A 16,112-nucleotide genomic window follows, 5' to 3' on the forward strand; every position below is an offset into this window, starting at 1 on the left:
TAAACACTTTAGCCCAACGAATAGTCGGTTAGTAGTAAATTTTATTACTCAACATACAATCACCAATAAGATACGGTTCGATAATGGAAATTGCGAGATAAAGAGATTATCTTAATCTTCCATGTTAGAAAAAAGATTAATAGCATTAATTTTATCATATATTACTATTTAATCCGGACGAATGCTGTGTATTATAGGATTAAATAATACGGGATAAAAAATATGCTCAAAATATTTTTATTTCTTTTTTCGAATGAAAAAAAAACAAGAAGAAGAAAAGATTTTAACTCGTTGAAGTTGCTGATTTGCATCTTGTTATCAACATTTGTATAGAATCGATAATTCCTTCGTGTGTTATTTTATGCAAATATCATACTTATAAATCCGTTTTTATAATTAATGTTTCCGTTAAAATTATTAAATTTACATGAAATGGTTACTGTTTTATAAATTAAAATAAATATATTTTAAAGGAAAGAGAATTTACATTTAAAAAAAATATATATACGAAAATGTTAATATTTAAATGTCAAAGTTCGTGTAAAGTTTATGAAAGTTACGGAACCGTAAAACCAACTAAATTTTACTGTTTAACGCTGTTCGGTTATTAAAATTTTCTAGAAAATGTTGAAAACAACTTATGTAAGTATCGTAAAAATTCCTGAATAAGTTAATTGTTCGTTAGGGGTCCAAGTTATTAAAAAGTACGGAGGACTTCGGGCTATATACTGTTTATAAGGCAATTCCTGATCTTCAATGAAATAATCAAAGAGTAAAGGTCTTTACCTCGCACTGGCACTATACGGATATAAATCCTATAAAAATCTTATGGGAACTATTGAAACGTCAAGACAGCAATAAATCATCACAAAATAAGAAGTGAAAAGAAAAGAAACCTGCCTCAGTTTGGCAGCATGATCAAGAAATCTAAAAGCTAGTGACATCTTGCATTAGCAGCTTGTCAAAGCTTATTGAAGTTCTAGGGGGGATGCTGTTCAATAACACTGTCTTTGTAAACTCAACGTTAATTTATCCATTCTTATGCAGCCTATAACTTTTTTTAAAGTTTCGTTAAATATTAAGCAGAAATAGAAAGAAAAGTTAAAAGACGAGTCGACGCATTAAAAGTGCATCAAATTTTTTGGGGGACGTTTAAACAATGTCAACTAATGACTGCAAACATCGTCGATGCCGTTTCGATTATATGTGTGCTCCAATATGATTTTCAATTATTGAAGTGTTAAAAATATATACAAAAAGTTACTTGGAAATCGTGAGAACATTTCATAACCATTACTCAAGTGTTCTTTTATGTATTTTTATATTATGAATGTTTTAAAGTTTATTGCAATGGCGCGTTATCCTATGGGCAAAAAGGGAAATTGCCTGGGGACCCCACCAATTTTTTATAATAAAATATTTTTCCCTAAAATTCCCCCGAAGAAAAATGCCCGAAGTAAACGTTGTACATGGGGCCCTCTAATTCAAATTTGCCTGGAGCCATAACGCGCCACTGCTTAGTTATACTTTTATGTTTGGGCATAATTTGCTTAATGCAATATTACAAACATAAACAATATTTGAGCGATTCTACGATAATTTTAAATAGTGTAATTTATAATATTTACTGAAAGTCAAGATGAGTATTGCTTAAAGAAATCATCTATGGATGGTTAGGATAGTGTCATTTTTTACATCAATTTGACGTCATCCGTTCTGTTTTACAATGAGAAATTTTGAAAAATGACGTCAAATTTACGTAAAAATGTGCACTATCTCAAACTAATCGAACAGAGCTTTATATTTTTGAATATCTTACGTCGAAGGGTTTAAATAATTTTTCCCGATTTTAAATACAACTTAAAACCTGGTCATTAAACGGTAAGTATAAGTTATTTATAGCTTGATTATAATAAATAAGATGAAATCCATCAAATATATCCGATTATATTTATTTTTTTTTTATGTTGTAAAGTTTGTTAAAATCTTCCCGAACCAAGTGCGTGGATTAAATCGGGGGGAGGTGATTTTTTAAAATAATCTTTCGATTATCCGTGCAAATGATAATACCGAAAGAACGTTCTTACGTTAATTAATTTTGCGCCTGTTTAAAAATACCGATGATAATTCGTGATTAATTATTAAATAAACGATTAAAAATTGATACCGGTTCCGCTTTAATCGCTATTTGCAGGAATGTTATAAATAATGTCGGATAATTAATGGATTAAAGCTTCTGTTTTATTACGGTATTTTAAAATTAATACGTTTCAAAAATAAAACAAAAAGAAATTAATATTTACACTTTTAGTTAAAATAATATTTTTAGAAAATTAAATAAAGAAAAAAAAATTAATATTGCGAATCGATGCGCGTCTCAACGGAAGAAAAATAAATTATTTGTTTGTTTTGAACTTAATTTATTTCATAGTTCATTTTTTTCTATTTTATCGTAATATTAATATTAAAATATAAAAGTGAAATAAGTAATGCAAAGTTTATTGGAACGAAATAAAATTCGTTGAAAAGTTAACAAATGAACACGCCAAATGGTGGCGCAATGAATGAAATAATAAAGTAATCGTCTGTGATCGTTAATAAATAATATATGTATAAAAGCAGACGATTTATAATATTAATTGATGTAGTTCTAAAAATATAAATTAAAAAAATGATAAATGTAAATGAATATACTATAAAAAGGTTATTTTTTAAAAAATGGACATTACGGCATTAAATGACACGCAACCTTGTTTCAGTTTTTTTTATTAAAAAAAATTAATAATAATTTTTAATATTTATTTATAAATTACGAAAAAATAAATAAAAACAATATTAACACTATAAATAAATTGAAAACTTTATAAAATAACAGACGTCGACTCTTTTTTTTTATATAAATCGGTGACGTAATCGATGAAATGATAAAAAGTTCGTCTGGTTTAGTTGCCAGCCATGATAGAGTGAAGTCATTAAATGTCTTCTCCGGTCAGTAAACCTGGCTTTCGACCAAAAAAGAAAAAACTTTCTATAATGTTAATGTTTCTTTATATATATATATATATATATATATATATATATATATATATATATATATATATATATAGCTGACTTTTTCTTTCTGTTCTTTAATAGAAAAGGCACCGTCAGAAGTAACTTTTAAAGGAACAGAAATCTTGCAATATGATCTAAGAGGAAGCGGGGGTGAGCCTATAGTGAGTACCAGTGAAGTGATATCGCTTTACTTCAAGACCAAACAAGCGAGCGGTCTCCTATTCTATACGGGCAATGGAGACGATTTTCTCAATCTTTCCCTTCGTGGAGGTGGTCTTGTTGTTACTATTCGTTTAGGTTCTGGTACTATAGAAAGAATCGTTCGACCGGGAAAAATTCGCTTCGACGACAATCAATGGCATCAGGTAGTCATTAATCGGCACGTCAGAGAGGTTGGTTGGAGTTTTTAGCTTTGTGCGCGTTTGTGCATTATGATACCTAAAGCGAGAAGCGATATCGCTTTTGCGCCATTAATTATCATTTGTTCATTTGGGAAGCTGAAATGAAAGTTAGGGGAAAAATGCCCCGATTAATTATGTAAGAACTTCCGTTATAGACCAGAAATCACGCGATTTTAATTAAAAAATGTTTTCCCTTAAAACGGAGTTACATAGATGACCGGCATGACTCCACTGCTAACAGGAAAAGTATGATGTACAGTACAGTGGAAAGACACTAATAATTTGAGATCCAGATCATATATTTTAAATTAAAAATATTAAAATGACAATAAATAATTGCTCGTTCCTATTAATTAACATTAACGATGATTTAAAATAATACATAGATTCAGTTTCATATTTAAAATTTGTAATTTTGATTTTTCTTTAAATATTTTGCACACATTCTGACTTGATCAAATAATGTGTTTTCAATATATATGTAATTAATTCTTATTAATTGGTATTTACTCCTCGAAAATTTAATCGCGTGGAATTATAAACACACCAATAATAAAATTCTGGTAACAGGATTTTTGTTTTTATACAGTTCTCGAGTGCTTCTAAGAGACGATCGGCTAAGTAAGCAAACCAATAGCATAGTTCGTTTCATATTAAACGGACTGTGCCATTGGTTTGCTTACTTAGCTACTTGTTACAAGAATGACTTCTGTCTACATAATAATAAAACCTTATGATTAATCAATCAATTATTTTACTATTAATCAAATGGAATTCAGTGCATTAATAATAATCTTTTATTTTTTCTTATATTTTTATGTTTACACTTTATTGATTGCTTTAAAAATTAATAAGTAAAAAATTATATTTATAACTGTATTAAATTACTTGCTTGTCGCATTTTAAAGCGATTTTTTTCCATTGTAATTTGGCATATAAATAAAAAGCCATTATAAAAAAATATATTCGTGTGCCAAAAAAAACTTTTAAATGTTACATAGTATAAAAATTTCTTGTTTACATCGTCTTAGCTTGTTAGAAGGAGAGAACTTTTATAATTTTTTAACTCTCGAGTCACAAATTAAGCGAGTGATTGCATTCTATTCTAAAAAGACGTTATTAAGAAAATAAATGAACAAAATTAATAAATTCTTGCTAAAAACTTAGCAAAAAATGTAACGAAACACGACACTTTTGCAAGTTTTGAGTCATGTAACTTGTGCTCTATAATCCGCGATTCAATGGGTCTTACTAAGGATAATGACGTGAAGGGATCGAATCCCGTCTAGGATTTTTTCCCCTCTATTTTGTATTGAATACGATGTCCTAGATTTGAAAATTAATGTTGCAAAATCTATTAAGGCTACAAAACAGCGGATTTCTGTTTTATGGTTACTATCTTCCAGAAAAAATTTCTAGAGCGAAAGACATTAATGTTAAAAAATGGTTATCTGGAGATGAATGAATAAAATTAGATTATTCAAAAAAACCCAAATAAAACTAAATAATATTTGATATTTATATAATTTCTATTAAATTTTTTTCCCTTGTTACTCGAATTTTAATTTTAATGAATATTTTTTCTTGCTGTTGTAAACGAAAATGAATGCATATTATTTAAGCTTTTCTCACATTAATAGGAAATAATAATAATGAACTGGCTAGAAAGCTAAAATTAAAAATTTTTGAAAGTAATTATTTGAATATAAAAATATTCCTATTATTGTTGCTTTTATTTGCCATATGAGAATACTTTAACCACTTTGGTTTAATTATCGTTGATTTAAATTTAATCTGACTAAATTTTAATGTAATACTCCTTATGTAATATTTACTATGAAGAACATTAAAAATATAACAATAATAGCTAATTTTACTGCATTTTGGTAGATCTGTTAATATTTAATAACTTCCGACGATCATTATTTAAATTTTTTTTTTTTAACAAAGTATTAATTATACAAGCGAAATTCGTTTTATATTAACTTTTGCATACTTCACATAATTGTTATTAAAACAAAATGTTTTTTTTTTAAATCCAGCTACAGAATTATAAATCGCAGCGATTTATCGCTTATCGCAATGGGTATCAAATTAAATTGTTTATCTTAATTAACAATTATTTCTTTTTAAATGATATTACAGATTACACCGTCTACCGGCTTTTGTCATGTGAGTATTTAGTTAACTAAGATAATTGCAATTTAACAAAACTCTAATAATATCTTTTGATTACTAGTTATCTCTAACTGTGGATGGAATCTATTCTGAAAGAGGTTCGACTGCTGGTAGTTTTGCATTGCTTTCCAGCAGTCAGATTTATTTAGGAGGAATGGAACTCACTCCCAGTTTAAGAGGAAGAAATAACTTTGTTGGATGCTTAAGAAAGGTATCTGCAGTTATGATCTTCGTAACTTTTTTTAAAAATTATTTGTACTGAAAATCTTGAATATTTATAGTACATTAAATTGAGGATTTGTAACAAATTAGAAATTTTAATCCCATTTTTAAAATGTAATTTTGTCGTCATAAAAATGTTGAATGTTAATTAATTGATTCATTATACGCATTCAGTAAGGATCAACAGAGAATTTTTAAACCGAATTAAGGATTTAATATAATTCTTTTTTAAAATAACTTTATCGGAATATGAATTTATATTATTAAGAAAATTAGATGATAATTATTCTTTAATAAAAATGACTAAATTGGTGATATTTTTTTAAAAATTTACCGTAAACAATTTTTTTGTGTGATTGAATTTCTTTTCTTAAATAAAATGCATATTTTTACGAATGAATTTATTGTAAGTTTATAAATATTTATCAGGTTTTTTTTTAAAAGTTAAAAAAATATTTATTTTTATTTAAAAAACGATTTAAGTAAATCTCTAGGTGAAGTGTAAAACTTCAATAACAATAGCAACTCTTCCATCTTTCATATGTTAATTTATAATATTGTTAACAAGACACCTTTACGAATACATTCTGGAAACTAATACTCGAATTTCTGACTCAGCAATCTTATTTTTCGTTTTGAATAAAAGAACAATTGTAAACCGCCTCTTTCAGCTAAATCACTCGTTGAACTATATGATTTAAATGATAGTTTACTCACATTCGATTCCTTTTCTGTTTGCGAATACGAGTAAATCTACGTAGTTTATAAACTTTTAGAAAACTATGTTGACTTATAGCTCACGTGATTAAATAATCATTATTTTTCAACCTATTATTATATTAAATCAAACTTTCTAAAAATTTAAAACTTGTTATTTTGCATTTATTTAGCTTTAATTGCGAAATAAAATTTAATTACTCTTTCTACAATTAGTTTATATTATATTACTTCTGTATTTAACTCATTATACTCTACATTAATTTATTTTACAGTGTTATCTGTATTTTGTTTATTTCCTACATTTAATGTATTATCCATTAACTTCTAAATTTAATTTATATAAGCTTTTTGAAATATTTTACTCTACTCAGAGTATTTGAAATTTCTATAGTTTGAAATTTATTTTAACATTTTAAGACGGTTTTAACAATTAATTCATTTTTTTAAATTTTATTTTGTAATAATTTATTTTTATTGTATTATTCTAATTTATAATTATAATAATTTACTTGCTTGTGTAATAAACAGAATATATTTTTATTTGAAACAGGCTTGTTTTCCATTGTTTATTGTCTATTTGAGTGATTGGGTTACAATTTTTAAATTGCAGACTACTGTCGTTCGTCTATATGTCTGTCCTTTGTTAAACTCTAAAACTGAATTAGATAGATTTAAATCGCGACCAGATATGGAAAACTTAGGGGTCCAATTAACTACATACGAACTTCCGGTCTAGACCGGAAGTCACGTGATTTTAATTCAAAATTTTCTCGGAAACGGAGTTAGATAGATGACTGGCATGACTCTATTGTTATCAGGAGAAGTATGATGTACAGGGACAAGACAGTACTAAACTCGAAATCAGATATGGAAAGCTTAGAGGCGGAAGACCTGATTAACTATATACAAACTTCCGATATGGACCAGAAGTCGCGTGATTTTTTTAAATTAAAAGATGATTAAAAATTGCAGCCCGGCATTGTGACGATGTCACAATAAATAATTGCTCGTTTCTGATAAGCTTTTTCAATTTTCTTAATTAAAGTCCATTATAAATGATTCTAAAAGGTCCTGTTACAATTTTAAAAAAGTTCTCTCATTAGGTACAGTATATATTTGTGAATTACTAAAGTTAAAGTAAGAATATTATTTATTTACTTTGCGTTTTTTGAGTCCAATTAAAGATTTAATACAATTTATTTTATTTATTTAATCCGATACATAAAAGAAGTTATTCTTCGTTTGGAATGGGAAAACACATTTTACAGATAAAACAAAACAAAGCAATACGGATTTAAAACCCATAAACAAAGAGATCAAATACAATATTATCGACGAATAAAACTCAAAAACAGAAAAATCCTACAAAATGAGTTTGAATTTATTCTTTGGGAATTAATTAATTGAAATTTAATTAATATTTTAAAGGGTTTCGTTTATTGTTTGTTGTATCGGGGGCGGCAATCATTATCCTAGCGACATCGCCTGTAAATAATAAAATTAAAAAATAATAATCTATTCCAAATTATATATTAAATAAAACAATGTTCTAAATTTTAAAATATTTCTTCTATTTTAGAATTTTATTTAAAAAATATTTACTCGAAAACTTAGAAATTGAAAAATACAAAAAAAAAGAAAAATTTATTTCAATATATTTTTTGTTCATTTTCTGTAAACTGAATCGAAACCTTATTTTTGATTTCCTATTTCTAAAAGCTTTTAGAAATGTTTGGATTTATTATTATTATTATTATTATTATTTATTTTTGCACACACTGAATCGATTTCAATACATTTCTTTGCACTATAAATAAATAATCTACTTATAATTGTTAGCTTAGTTGATTTGAAAAGAAAATAATAAAGAATTAAATGATATTTCTAATTAGATCTAACAAGAAAAATATCAAAATAGAAAGTTTAAGAATGTTAAAAGAACTTTATTTTTGTAGTTCTAACATTCTGATATTCATCTTATATATATATATATATATATATATATATATATATATATATATATACATACATACACGAAACACTAATAATAATAATAATTATTATTATTATTAGCGTTTCGTGTTTTGGGATTTTATTTAGTTATGTGGGTTTATTCTGATTAAATTACTTGTAGAAAACAAACATCTACATATCTAAATCCCAAATTCAGACAGTAGTTTTATTGTTGACTGCCGTTAAAATTAATTAATACTTAGATTTAATTCATAAATTAGTAATATTTAAATTTTACTTTTGATCCTAATGCATTTTTTACATTAATAATACCACTGTGGATATTCGATATTAAAATTACTTTTTTAATGCAAAAAAGTAGAAAATTTGAGGAAAAAATATATATATATAATGAACACAAATGATCATAAAGTAAAATGGTAAATATTTTAAATATTTTTTGGTACTATTTTAATGGAATTTTCTCATTTCTTTTCAGCATAAAATCGTAAAAATAATAATATTGACGCTCAAATTTATTATCATTTAATATAATAAATGTGAAAATTTAGTAGAAATGTTGTTTATAAAAATTTATATTTATTTTTTTGATAATTTTAATTTCATCAGTTTTGTGTTTAGAGATATATAATTATTTATACAATAAACTTTAAAATATTTTGTTCATTTATTCAAAAAAAAAAAAAATTGTTATTTTTAGATTTTGCAATAGTATAAACCATTCGATTTTTACAGTTATTTAAAAAGAAAAAAAAAAGACTTTCTATGAAATTTTTCTTTTAGAAAAACTTTTTTCTATATACTTTCAGACCTCAAGCTATATTTGAGCGTATAAATATAAACGCTGATACAAGAGAAAAATAGAAATGTATTTGATTCGTGAGAGAAAATCGTGGGAAAGTTTACATTTTGATTTGTGATAAGCTTCAAATGAACAGTTTTTTTCTTTTTATTGAACTAAACCTTTTTCGTTAAATAATAACAGATAAATTTAGTTTATAAGAATGAATTAAAATATATTATATAGAGAAAACAAAATTTATGTCTTTATTTGAATGAATATAATCGCTGAATGACCTGAATGTTCATTTGCGCATTGTCTATACGATTAAAGTGATTGCTAGGAAATGTTTTTTTTTTTTTTTTAATGTGCGCTTTAAAACTTTCCTGAACGTTTATGTTTTTGAGATTTTTAAAAAATCTCTTCTCACTTCTTAAAATTAATACATGATAGAAAAACATGATCGATTTCTTCATTTTATTACAGGATACAAATGTTCTTTGTGAAGAAAATGCGATAATTTTAGTTTAAAAAATGAAATATTGAGAAAGTTTAAATTATCTTCGATGTTAAGAAGATAATATATGAAAATTTGATAAAATAGACTTAAACGAAAATAAATTTGCCAACGTGTAATTCACAAAATAATTTTTTCCCCTCTCTTTTCTTCGATCGATAATGCGTGTCTTGAATGCGAAAAAAAGTCCTATCCGATATCAATATTACTCCAAACGATTTCAAACAGAATAATTCAGTAAATTATCACATAATATCTATAAATCTTTTTGCTGATTTTTCATAACTGCTCTGGACGCTTGGGAAAAGAAGTTTCCATTACAGTATGAGTTCTTAATGGAGAATGAGCTTAGCAATTTCACAAAGCAGAAATGATGGAATTTTGCCATAATGTTGAAAATAACAAAAGGTTCATTTTCTTCATCCTCTTATAGATGAGATTGAAGCTAATTATGACACGAAACGTTCTATTTAATATAATTCAGTTATAAGAATTATTGGAAATTGTACCATTTATTTAAATTGTACATTTTAAAAAAATAAAATCTAAATAAACAAAATTAAATTTAGAGAAATTTCCATTTATTCTATTTGGATGTGAATTATACTAATTAAAACATTCTAGTGGGTTCATTTTTTATTTTACAAATGAAATTTTGAAGAAATAATATTATATTTAAGGAGGTAACAATTCTTTTTATTTAAAAATCCGAATTAATATCATTAATTCGGTTTTGTACCTAACAATTCTAATTAACCAACTCGATAAGTATTCATTTAATAATGATTAACGAAAGAATTTCTAATATAATTTTTTCCTTAGTGGTAAAAGTATTTATAATTCGTATACTTAATTATGATTAATTGATTTAATAGCATCAAATAACTTCATTTATTTTTCCCCTTTTTCTTATCAGCATCTATAACAATTTCAATTCGAAAGAAATGATAAATTGTTCAGATTTTTTGATAATCTATTAAATTATTGAAAAAAAAAATTCTCGTATAAATCTTTTTCCGGTGAACTTTAATTACGAAAATAAAAAATAATTTATAACGAAAAACATTTTATATATAATGGCAATACAATGGAGTTTCTATGAAGTTTTTCTACATTTATTTTTATGTTTAAAAATGACAAAAAAAAAAGAAAATAGATAAAATTAATAGAGTGAGCTATAAAACCGTTATTTCAATTAAAGTATGCATTTTTTTAATGTTGATTCATTGTAACTTTTTCTAGTTTTATTTCCTTAAGGCTCAATATATTTTCTTTTTTGAACTAACCATAAGTAATGTTTCCTTTCAGTGAAATCATATTTTGTGATAATAACAGTGTTTTGTCGTTTTCTACCCTAATCACAATAAGATGTGTTCCTTTTTTATTCATAACATTTTGGAAACTGACAAAAAAATAATAATAAGTTACGAGTCCAAGATGGAAAACATTAATTTAGAATGTTAGAAAATAAAATAACCAATTGGATACATTTCTTTGATACCAGATAAAATAAATCGTTCTTACTTTTAAAGAAGTGTCAACCTTAATATAGTATTTTATCACAGTTATAATAAAAATTATTTTACATGCATTTTAATTAATAATGACTTTATTTTGATTAAATACACGTGTATCAATTTAAGTTATTATAAAGGTGTTAATTATGGCCGAATTATAATTATCAAGCGCAACCAACAGTATAGAATATAAAGCCTTCCTAATTACAAATATAATCTAAGACGATTATCTATTATGATAATGTAAATTACTATGGCATATGTGAAAGATGATACATTAAATATTATGCAAAGTATGATGATTACGTAGCGTGTGCTTTTCATATAGGCCTACATTATAATGAGCATCGAATGCTACGCATAGTACGAAAAGGAATATGCTAAATAAGTCGATCAAATTATTAGTTAATCCTACACGAACAAGTGTCTTTGCCTGTTAACAAATAAAGGTTAAAACTGTAAAATGAACTTGACATTATTGAAATATTTATGCAAGAAATATATGAAAATTTGCCTTCGATAAAAATTTAGTAATGTAACGTGACACAGTCGTGTCTGTTCTGTCTGTAAAAAATTTGTTTCAAAAATAATGAGATTAGAAATACATTATCAAAATATCTATTGGATTATTATTAAAATAATATTTACGATACATTTGAATAAAGAAGTAAAAGAATTTTATAAATGTTCTGTTATTTCTTTAAGTCTTAGTGTTTTATAGTTGATAATAAAGAAGTTTAATGCGTAATTAAATATGAAAAGAATTGCTAAAACACTCGCAACAAATTCAACGGGTCATTGAATACGCTAATAGAAAGCTTATAAAAATGACAAGATATTTTATGGTCTAAGGTCACCTTTCAGGATCATTATGGGCAGTGCCAGTAGCAACCTTGCACTTCTATAAAATCGATGTCCAACTGGAAACTAATATGATAGAACTAGAATACAGATACAGATATAACAACATATTTTATTCTGCTTTTGTAGTTATTTTAAAGGCAAAAGCTCGAGAATTAATCGTTAAATTCTGTGAATACACTTACGAGAAAATTATTAATCTTGTTATTGTCAATAAATCTATTATTTTGTATCCAAATAATATAAATTATAGAAATCAACGTACTAAAAATATTGTAGATGTAACCTTTCAGCTTTGTCGATATTTTTAAAACATCATTATGTCCTAATTAGCCTTCTGTATCATTAAAAGTAGATTTTTAAATATTATTTTAAAAGAATAAAGCAAAGAGGAACGTTTATTCTTTGTATTATTCTTCCAAAATAATTCTTAAAAATCAACTTATAATTCTATTAATTCTTGCCCGAAGGAGTTGTTTTCTGATATTAATGCAGAAATATTGAAGGTTTGATCTAGTACATTACTTAGAATTATATGATTTGAAAAATGATAAAAGTAAATAAGTTACAACATTGATTAATAACTAGTGTTTTCATCCTCAAGATATTAAGAATGCGTCGATTCGCATGAATGAGTTAATACAATGCAACAAGAAAAATACGTTGCAAATGATCTCAAGATGAAGATAACATTTCTTTTCGGAAATGATACTTTAAATTGATAATAGATTTCAAGTGTAAAATACAAAAATGATTGATCAACATAAGAAAAAATACAATTAGTTATAAAAACGGATACTTATTGTATAAAATTGATTATATATTTTAAAAAAAGAAATTTAACTGTATTAAAGTTTGTTCACTCACTTGTCAGACTGAATTTTATCTCAGGAACAGAATATAAACTAATAATCATCAAGTAGACATTATGATTATTTTTCGTTAAAAAAATCTATCATAAATTTTATTCAAAAGATAATTTTAGAAGTTTATTTATAGATTAAATCATGCAAACGAATTGAGAAACGTAAATTTATAAGTTTTATATAAGTTTTTTTACAGTCAATAGAAAGTAATAATTATTTGTACGAAGAAATTTAAATTATTTTAATATTATGAGAGTAATTTATTAACGTTTTCAACAATAAGAATGAAACTTATGATTAAAAAATATTAATAATATTTCAAGATTTCTATGGAAAGGCAAATCAATAAGATTGTTGTTGTTAGTTCATTTGGAGTAGTTATAAAGTCTTCTCTCCCATAATAAAATTTAAAATAAAGGCAAAAAGAAAGATTATTCCGGCAAATTTGCGTGTAAATATCTATACCTTAAAGCTAAACAAAATAATAAAATTGAGATGTAGGTCTAATCAATATATTTTAATTTAAGGTTATATCTAAATTTACATATGTATTTTTATTTTTAAGTTCACAAAAATTATAAATTAATATCAAAAGTTTAATAAATTCACTACTTTTCTGAAAATATTGATTATCGCACATTTTTACAATCAACATACAATCCAGTGACGCAAAAATAAGCAGAAAAATAAATAAAAATGGGTTATACAATATTAATTAAACACTAAAATGGAATTAAATTCTGAAATTTTAAAAGTTTATAAAAATAATGTTAATAATATTTAAACAAATTGTAAGAATTCCGCATTGATGAAAGTAACTTTCATCAATACGGAGTAAGATTAAATTCTTAAAGCTTCGAGTTTATAAATTAAGAATTGGTTTGAAAATATTATTTAAATACAAATAATTTACATAATTTAATCGTTTTTACTTGGAAAAATAACAATCGAGTGTTACATTGTTCAATTTTCACTGAGATGCAGTCAGTGTAGGCTTACCGCCATTTATTTCACATCATACATGGTCTCATCTTATGGTCATCAGAGATAAATCCCGGGTAATAAATGTAGGTCCATAAGTGTCTTATTCTTAATTCGTTTTACCCCCTTTTATATCACCAGGACAATCACCTTTCATGTCATAAAATTAACCTTTTTTTTCCATTACATTCTCATACGTCTCAAGCTTTAACACCTTATAAAAATATTTTACACGCTTAGAATTCATTAAAAGTGACATATTGATGCTTTATTTATTTATATTTATTTTTTGTAAAGAACTTTCTATTCAATTTTAATTAATTAAGCATTTTATACCAGGTTTAATATTAAGATTTTGCAATAAACTAGCCGAATAACAATAATTTTAATTGAATAAATATAAAAATAAATTACAAAATTTAAAATAATAATAATTTTTGAGAGTTTAATAGAGATAATTTACACAAAAAGAAAAATATACGACGTTTATTATATTGTATTTAGATTGTAAGAAAACTTGAGTTTTTCCTTCATTTATTTATTATTATTATTTTTTTAATTATACGATTCGATTCTAAGATGCAAAATATTAAGAGAAAAAAGTTTTCATGAACAAGATTATTTTTAAAGAAGGAATATTTGATAAAAAATATCACGAATATTTTTGTTATGTACAGTACAGTACAGTACGTGTATTTGATTTGCATTCGTTTATTTTTTCATGAATCTCAAGGGGATTTTTTCTTTAATATTTTTCTAATTCGGGTTATTTTATTGGATAAATATTTGAATAAAGTTTTGTTCTAATACAAATTTTTATTATTGCATTAATTTTAATAACTGTTTTCGAAACTTTTCACTTAATACATTTCGATTCATTTCGACTACATTCAAGATAAAAATCTAAATGAAATAAAAAAAATTTATATAAATTATCACGTTGCTATCACCCAGTAGAAATAAAAGTAAACGTAATTAAGTTAAAAATTGCAATTTTACTATAGAATCGCTATTATCTGCTAGAGAAAAATTAATAGATTTTCCATAATCTTAATCAAGATAGAAAGACAGATTGCTTAGAGAAAAAAAAAGGAAGCTATAATGAACAATTGAGTTTGTCTGGCTAGTTGACGAATGGAATCTGATAATCGATCGGCAAGATTTTATATCATGTACTTTTTCATTCTCGGGATTTATCTAGCTTCGGAATGTTGTTCGAACAAAATTGACTAGTTGCGACTTCATCTCTTAGTTTATATATTTTTCTTGTTTATTTTTTTAATAAATTAAATCTATCAAAATTAAATAGCGAATGAGTTTGTAGCTTGCTTCATGCCAAAATTAATACTCAATCCAATTTGTTATTTCATATGTTGCCATAGTTACAGTTTGAGAAAAAGGGCATAAAATTATACACTGTCGTTCTCTTAAATATGATATTGTCTCAATTTAATAATTTATTATTGAAAATACATACGGATCCGTTAAATTTTACGAATTTAAAAGGATATTAACAAGTTAAAGGTTGTTGTTTTGTTGCATTCGAAAAATGTGTAGTTATATTTGTTCTTTTTTGTACGAGTTTTCAGGAAGATTATAAATTATTCAGGCAGAAAATAGTTTTAGAACCATTCTATTAACATTGTATAATCTATTGTCTAGCGGAAAATTCATACTGATTGAATAAATATGCTTTTGTAAAGCATAAAACATATGAAAAATGTACACGGGAAAAACATCGAAATAAAAAGTCAATACAGGAAAAATAATAAATGAATCTAGCATTGGTTTCTGAATATTATGGAAAATATGTTCCATAATATCTAAAACAGATGGAAGGAATTAAATAAGTAAAAATAGAAAGGTTTTCAGAAAGAGAAATGTACTGAAAGAAGCAATAAAATATATCACTTTTAAAAATGAAATACATAAAAGCTGGAAAGATGTTGAAAGAATAAGATGTAACTTCATCAAAGATTTACAAACTGACTCAAAAATCAATATCGGATATTTTACTGATAAAAAGAATTATTAATTATT

General features: G+C 25.1%; 2 protein-coding genes across 2 annotated transcripts in view; one reads left to right on the forward strand and one right to left on the reverse strand.

Annotated features, from left to right (window-relative positions):
* The window catches only part of LOC136969541 (tubulin-folding cofactor B-like), a 389,641-nt gene that overhangs the window by 75,885 nt on the left and 297,644 nt on the right, over nt 1-16,112 (reverse strand). The gene's annotated exons all lie outside the window — the stretch shown is intronic.
* LOC136969519 (neurexin 1-like) overlaps nt 1-16,112 on the forward strand; it is a gene marked incomplete at its 5' end in the record, with an annotated part of 109,063 nt that overhangs the window by 1,088 nt on the left and 91,863 nt on the right. The window contains 3 exons of the mRNA XM_067263698.1: nt 3,136-3,446; nt 5,601-5,627; nt 5,695-5,844. Coding sequence (XP_067119799.1) covers nt 3,136-3,446; nt 5,601-5,627; nt 5,695-5,844 — 488 coding nt within the window. The remainder of the gene's footprint in view (nt 1-3,135; nt 3,447-5,600; nt 5,628-5,694; nt 5,845-16,112) is intronic.

This window comes from Centruroides vittatus, unplaced genomic scaffold (genome assembly GCF_030686945.1).
Source record: "Centruroides vittatus isolate TY-2023 unplaced genomic scaffold, ASM3068694v2 contig_18, whole genome shotgun sequence".
NCBI classification, from domain to species: domain Eukaryota; kingdom Metazoa; phylum Arthropoda; class Arachnida; order Scorpiones; family Buthidae; genus Centruroides; species Centruroides vittatus.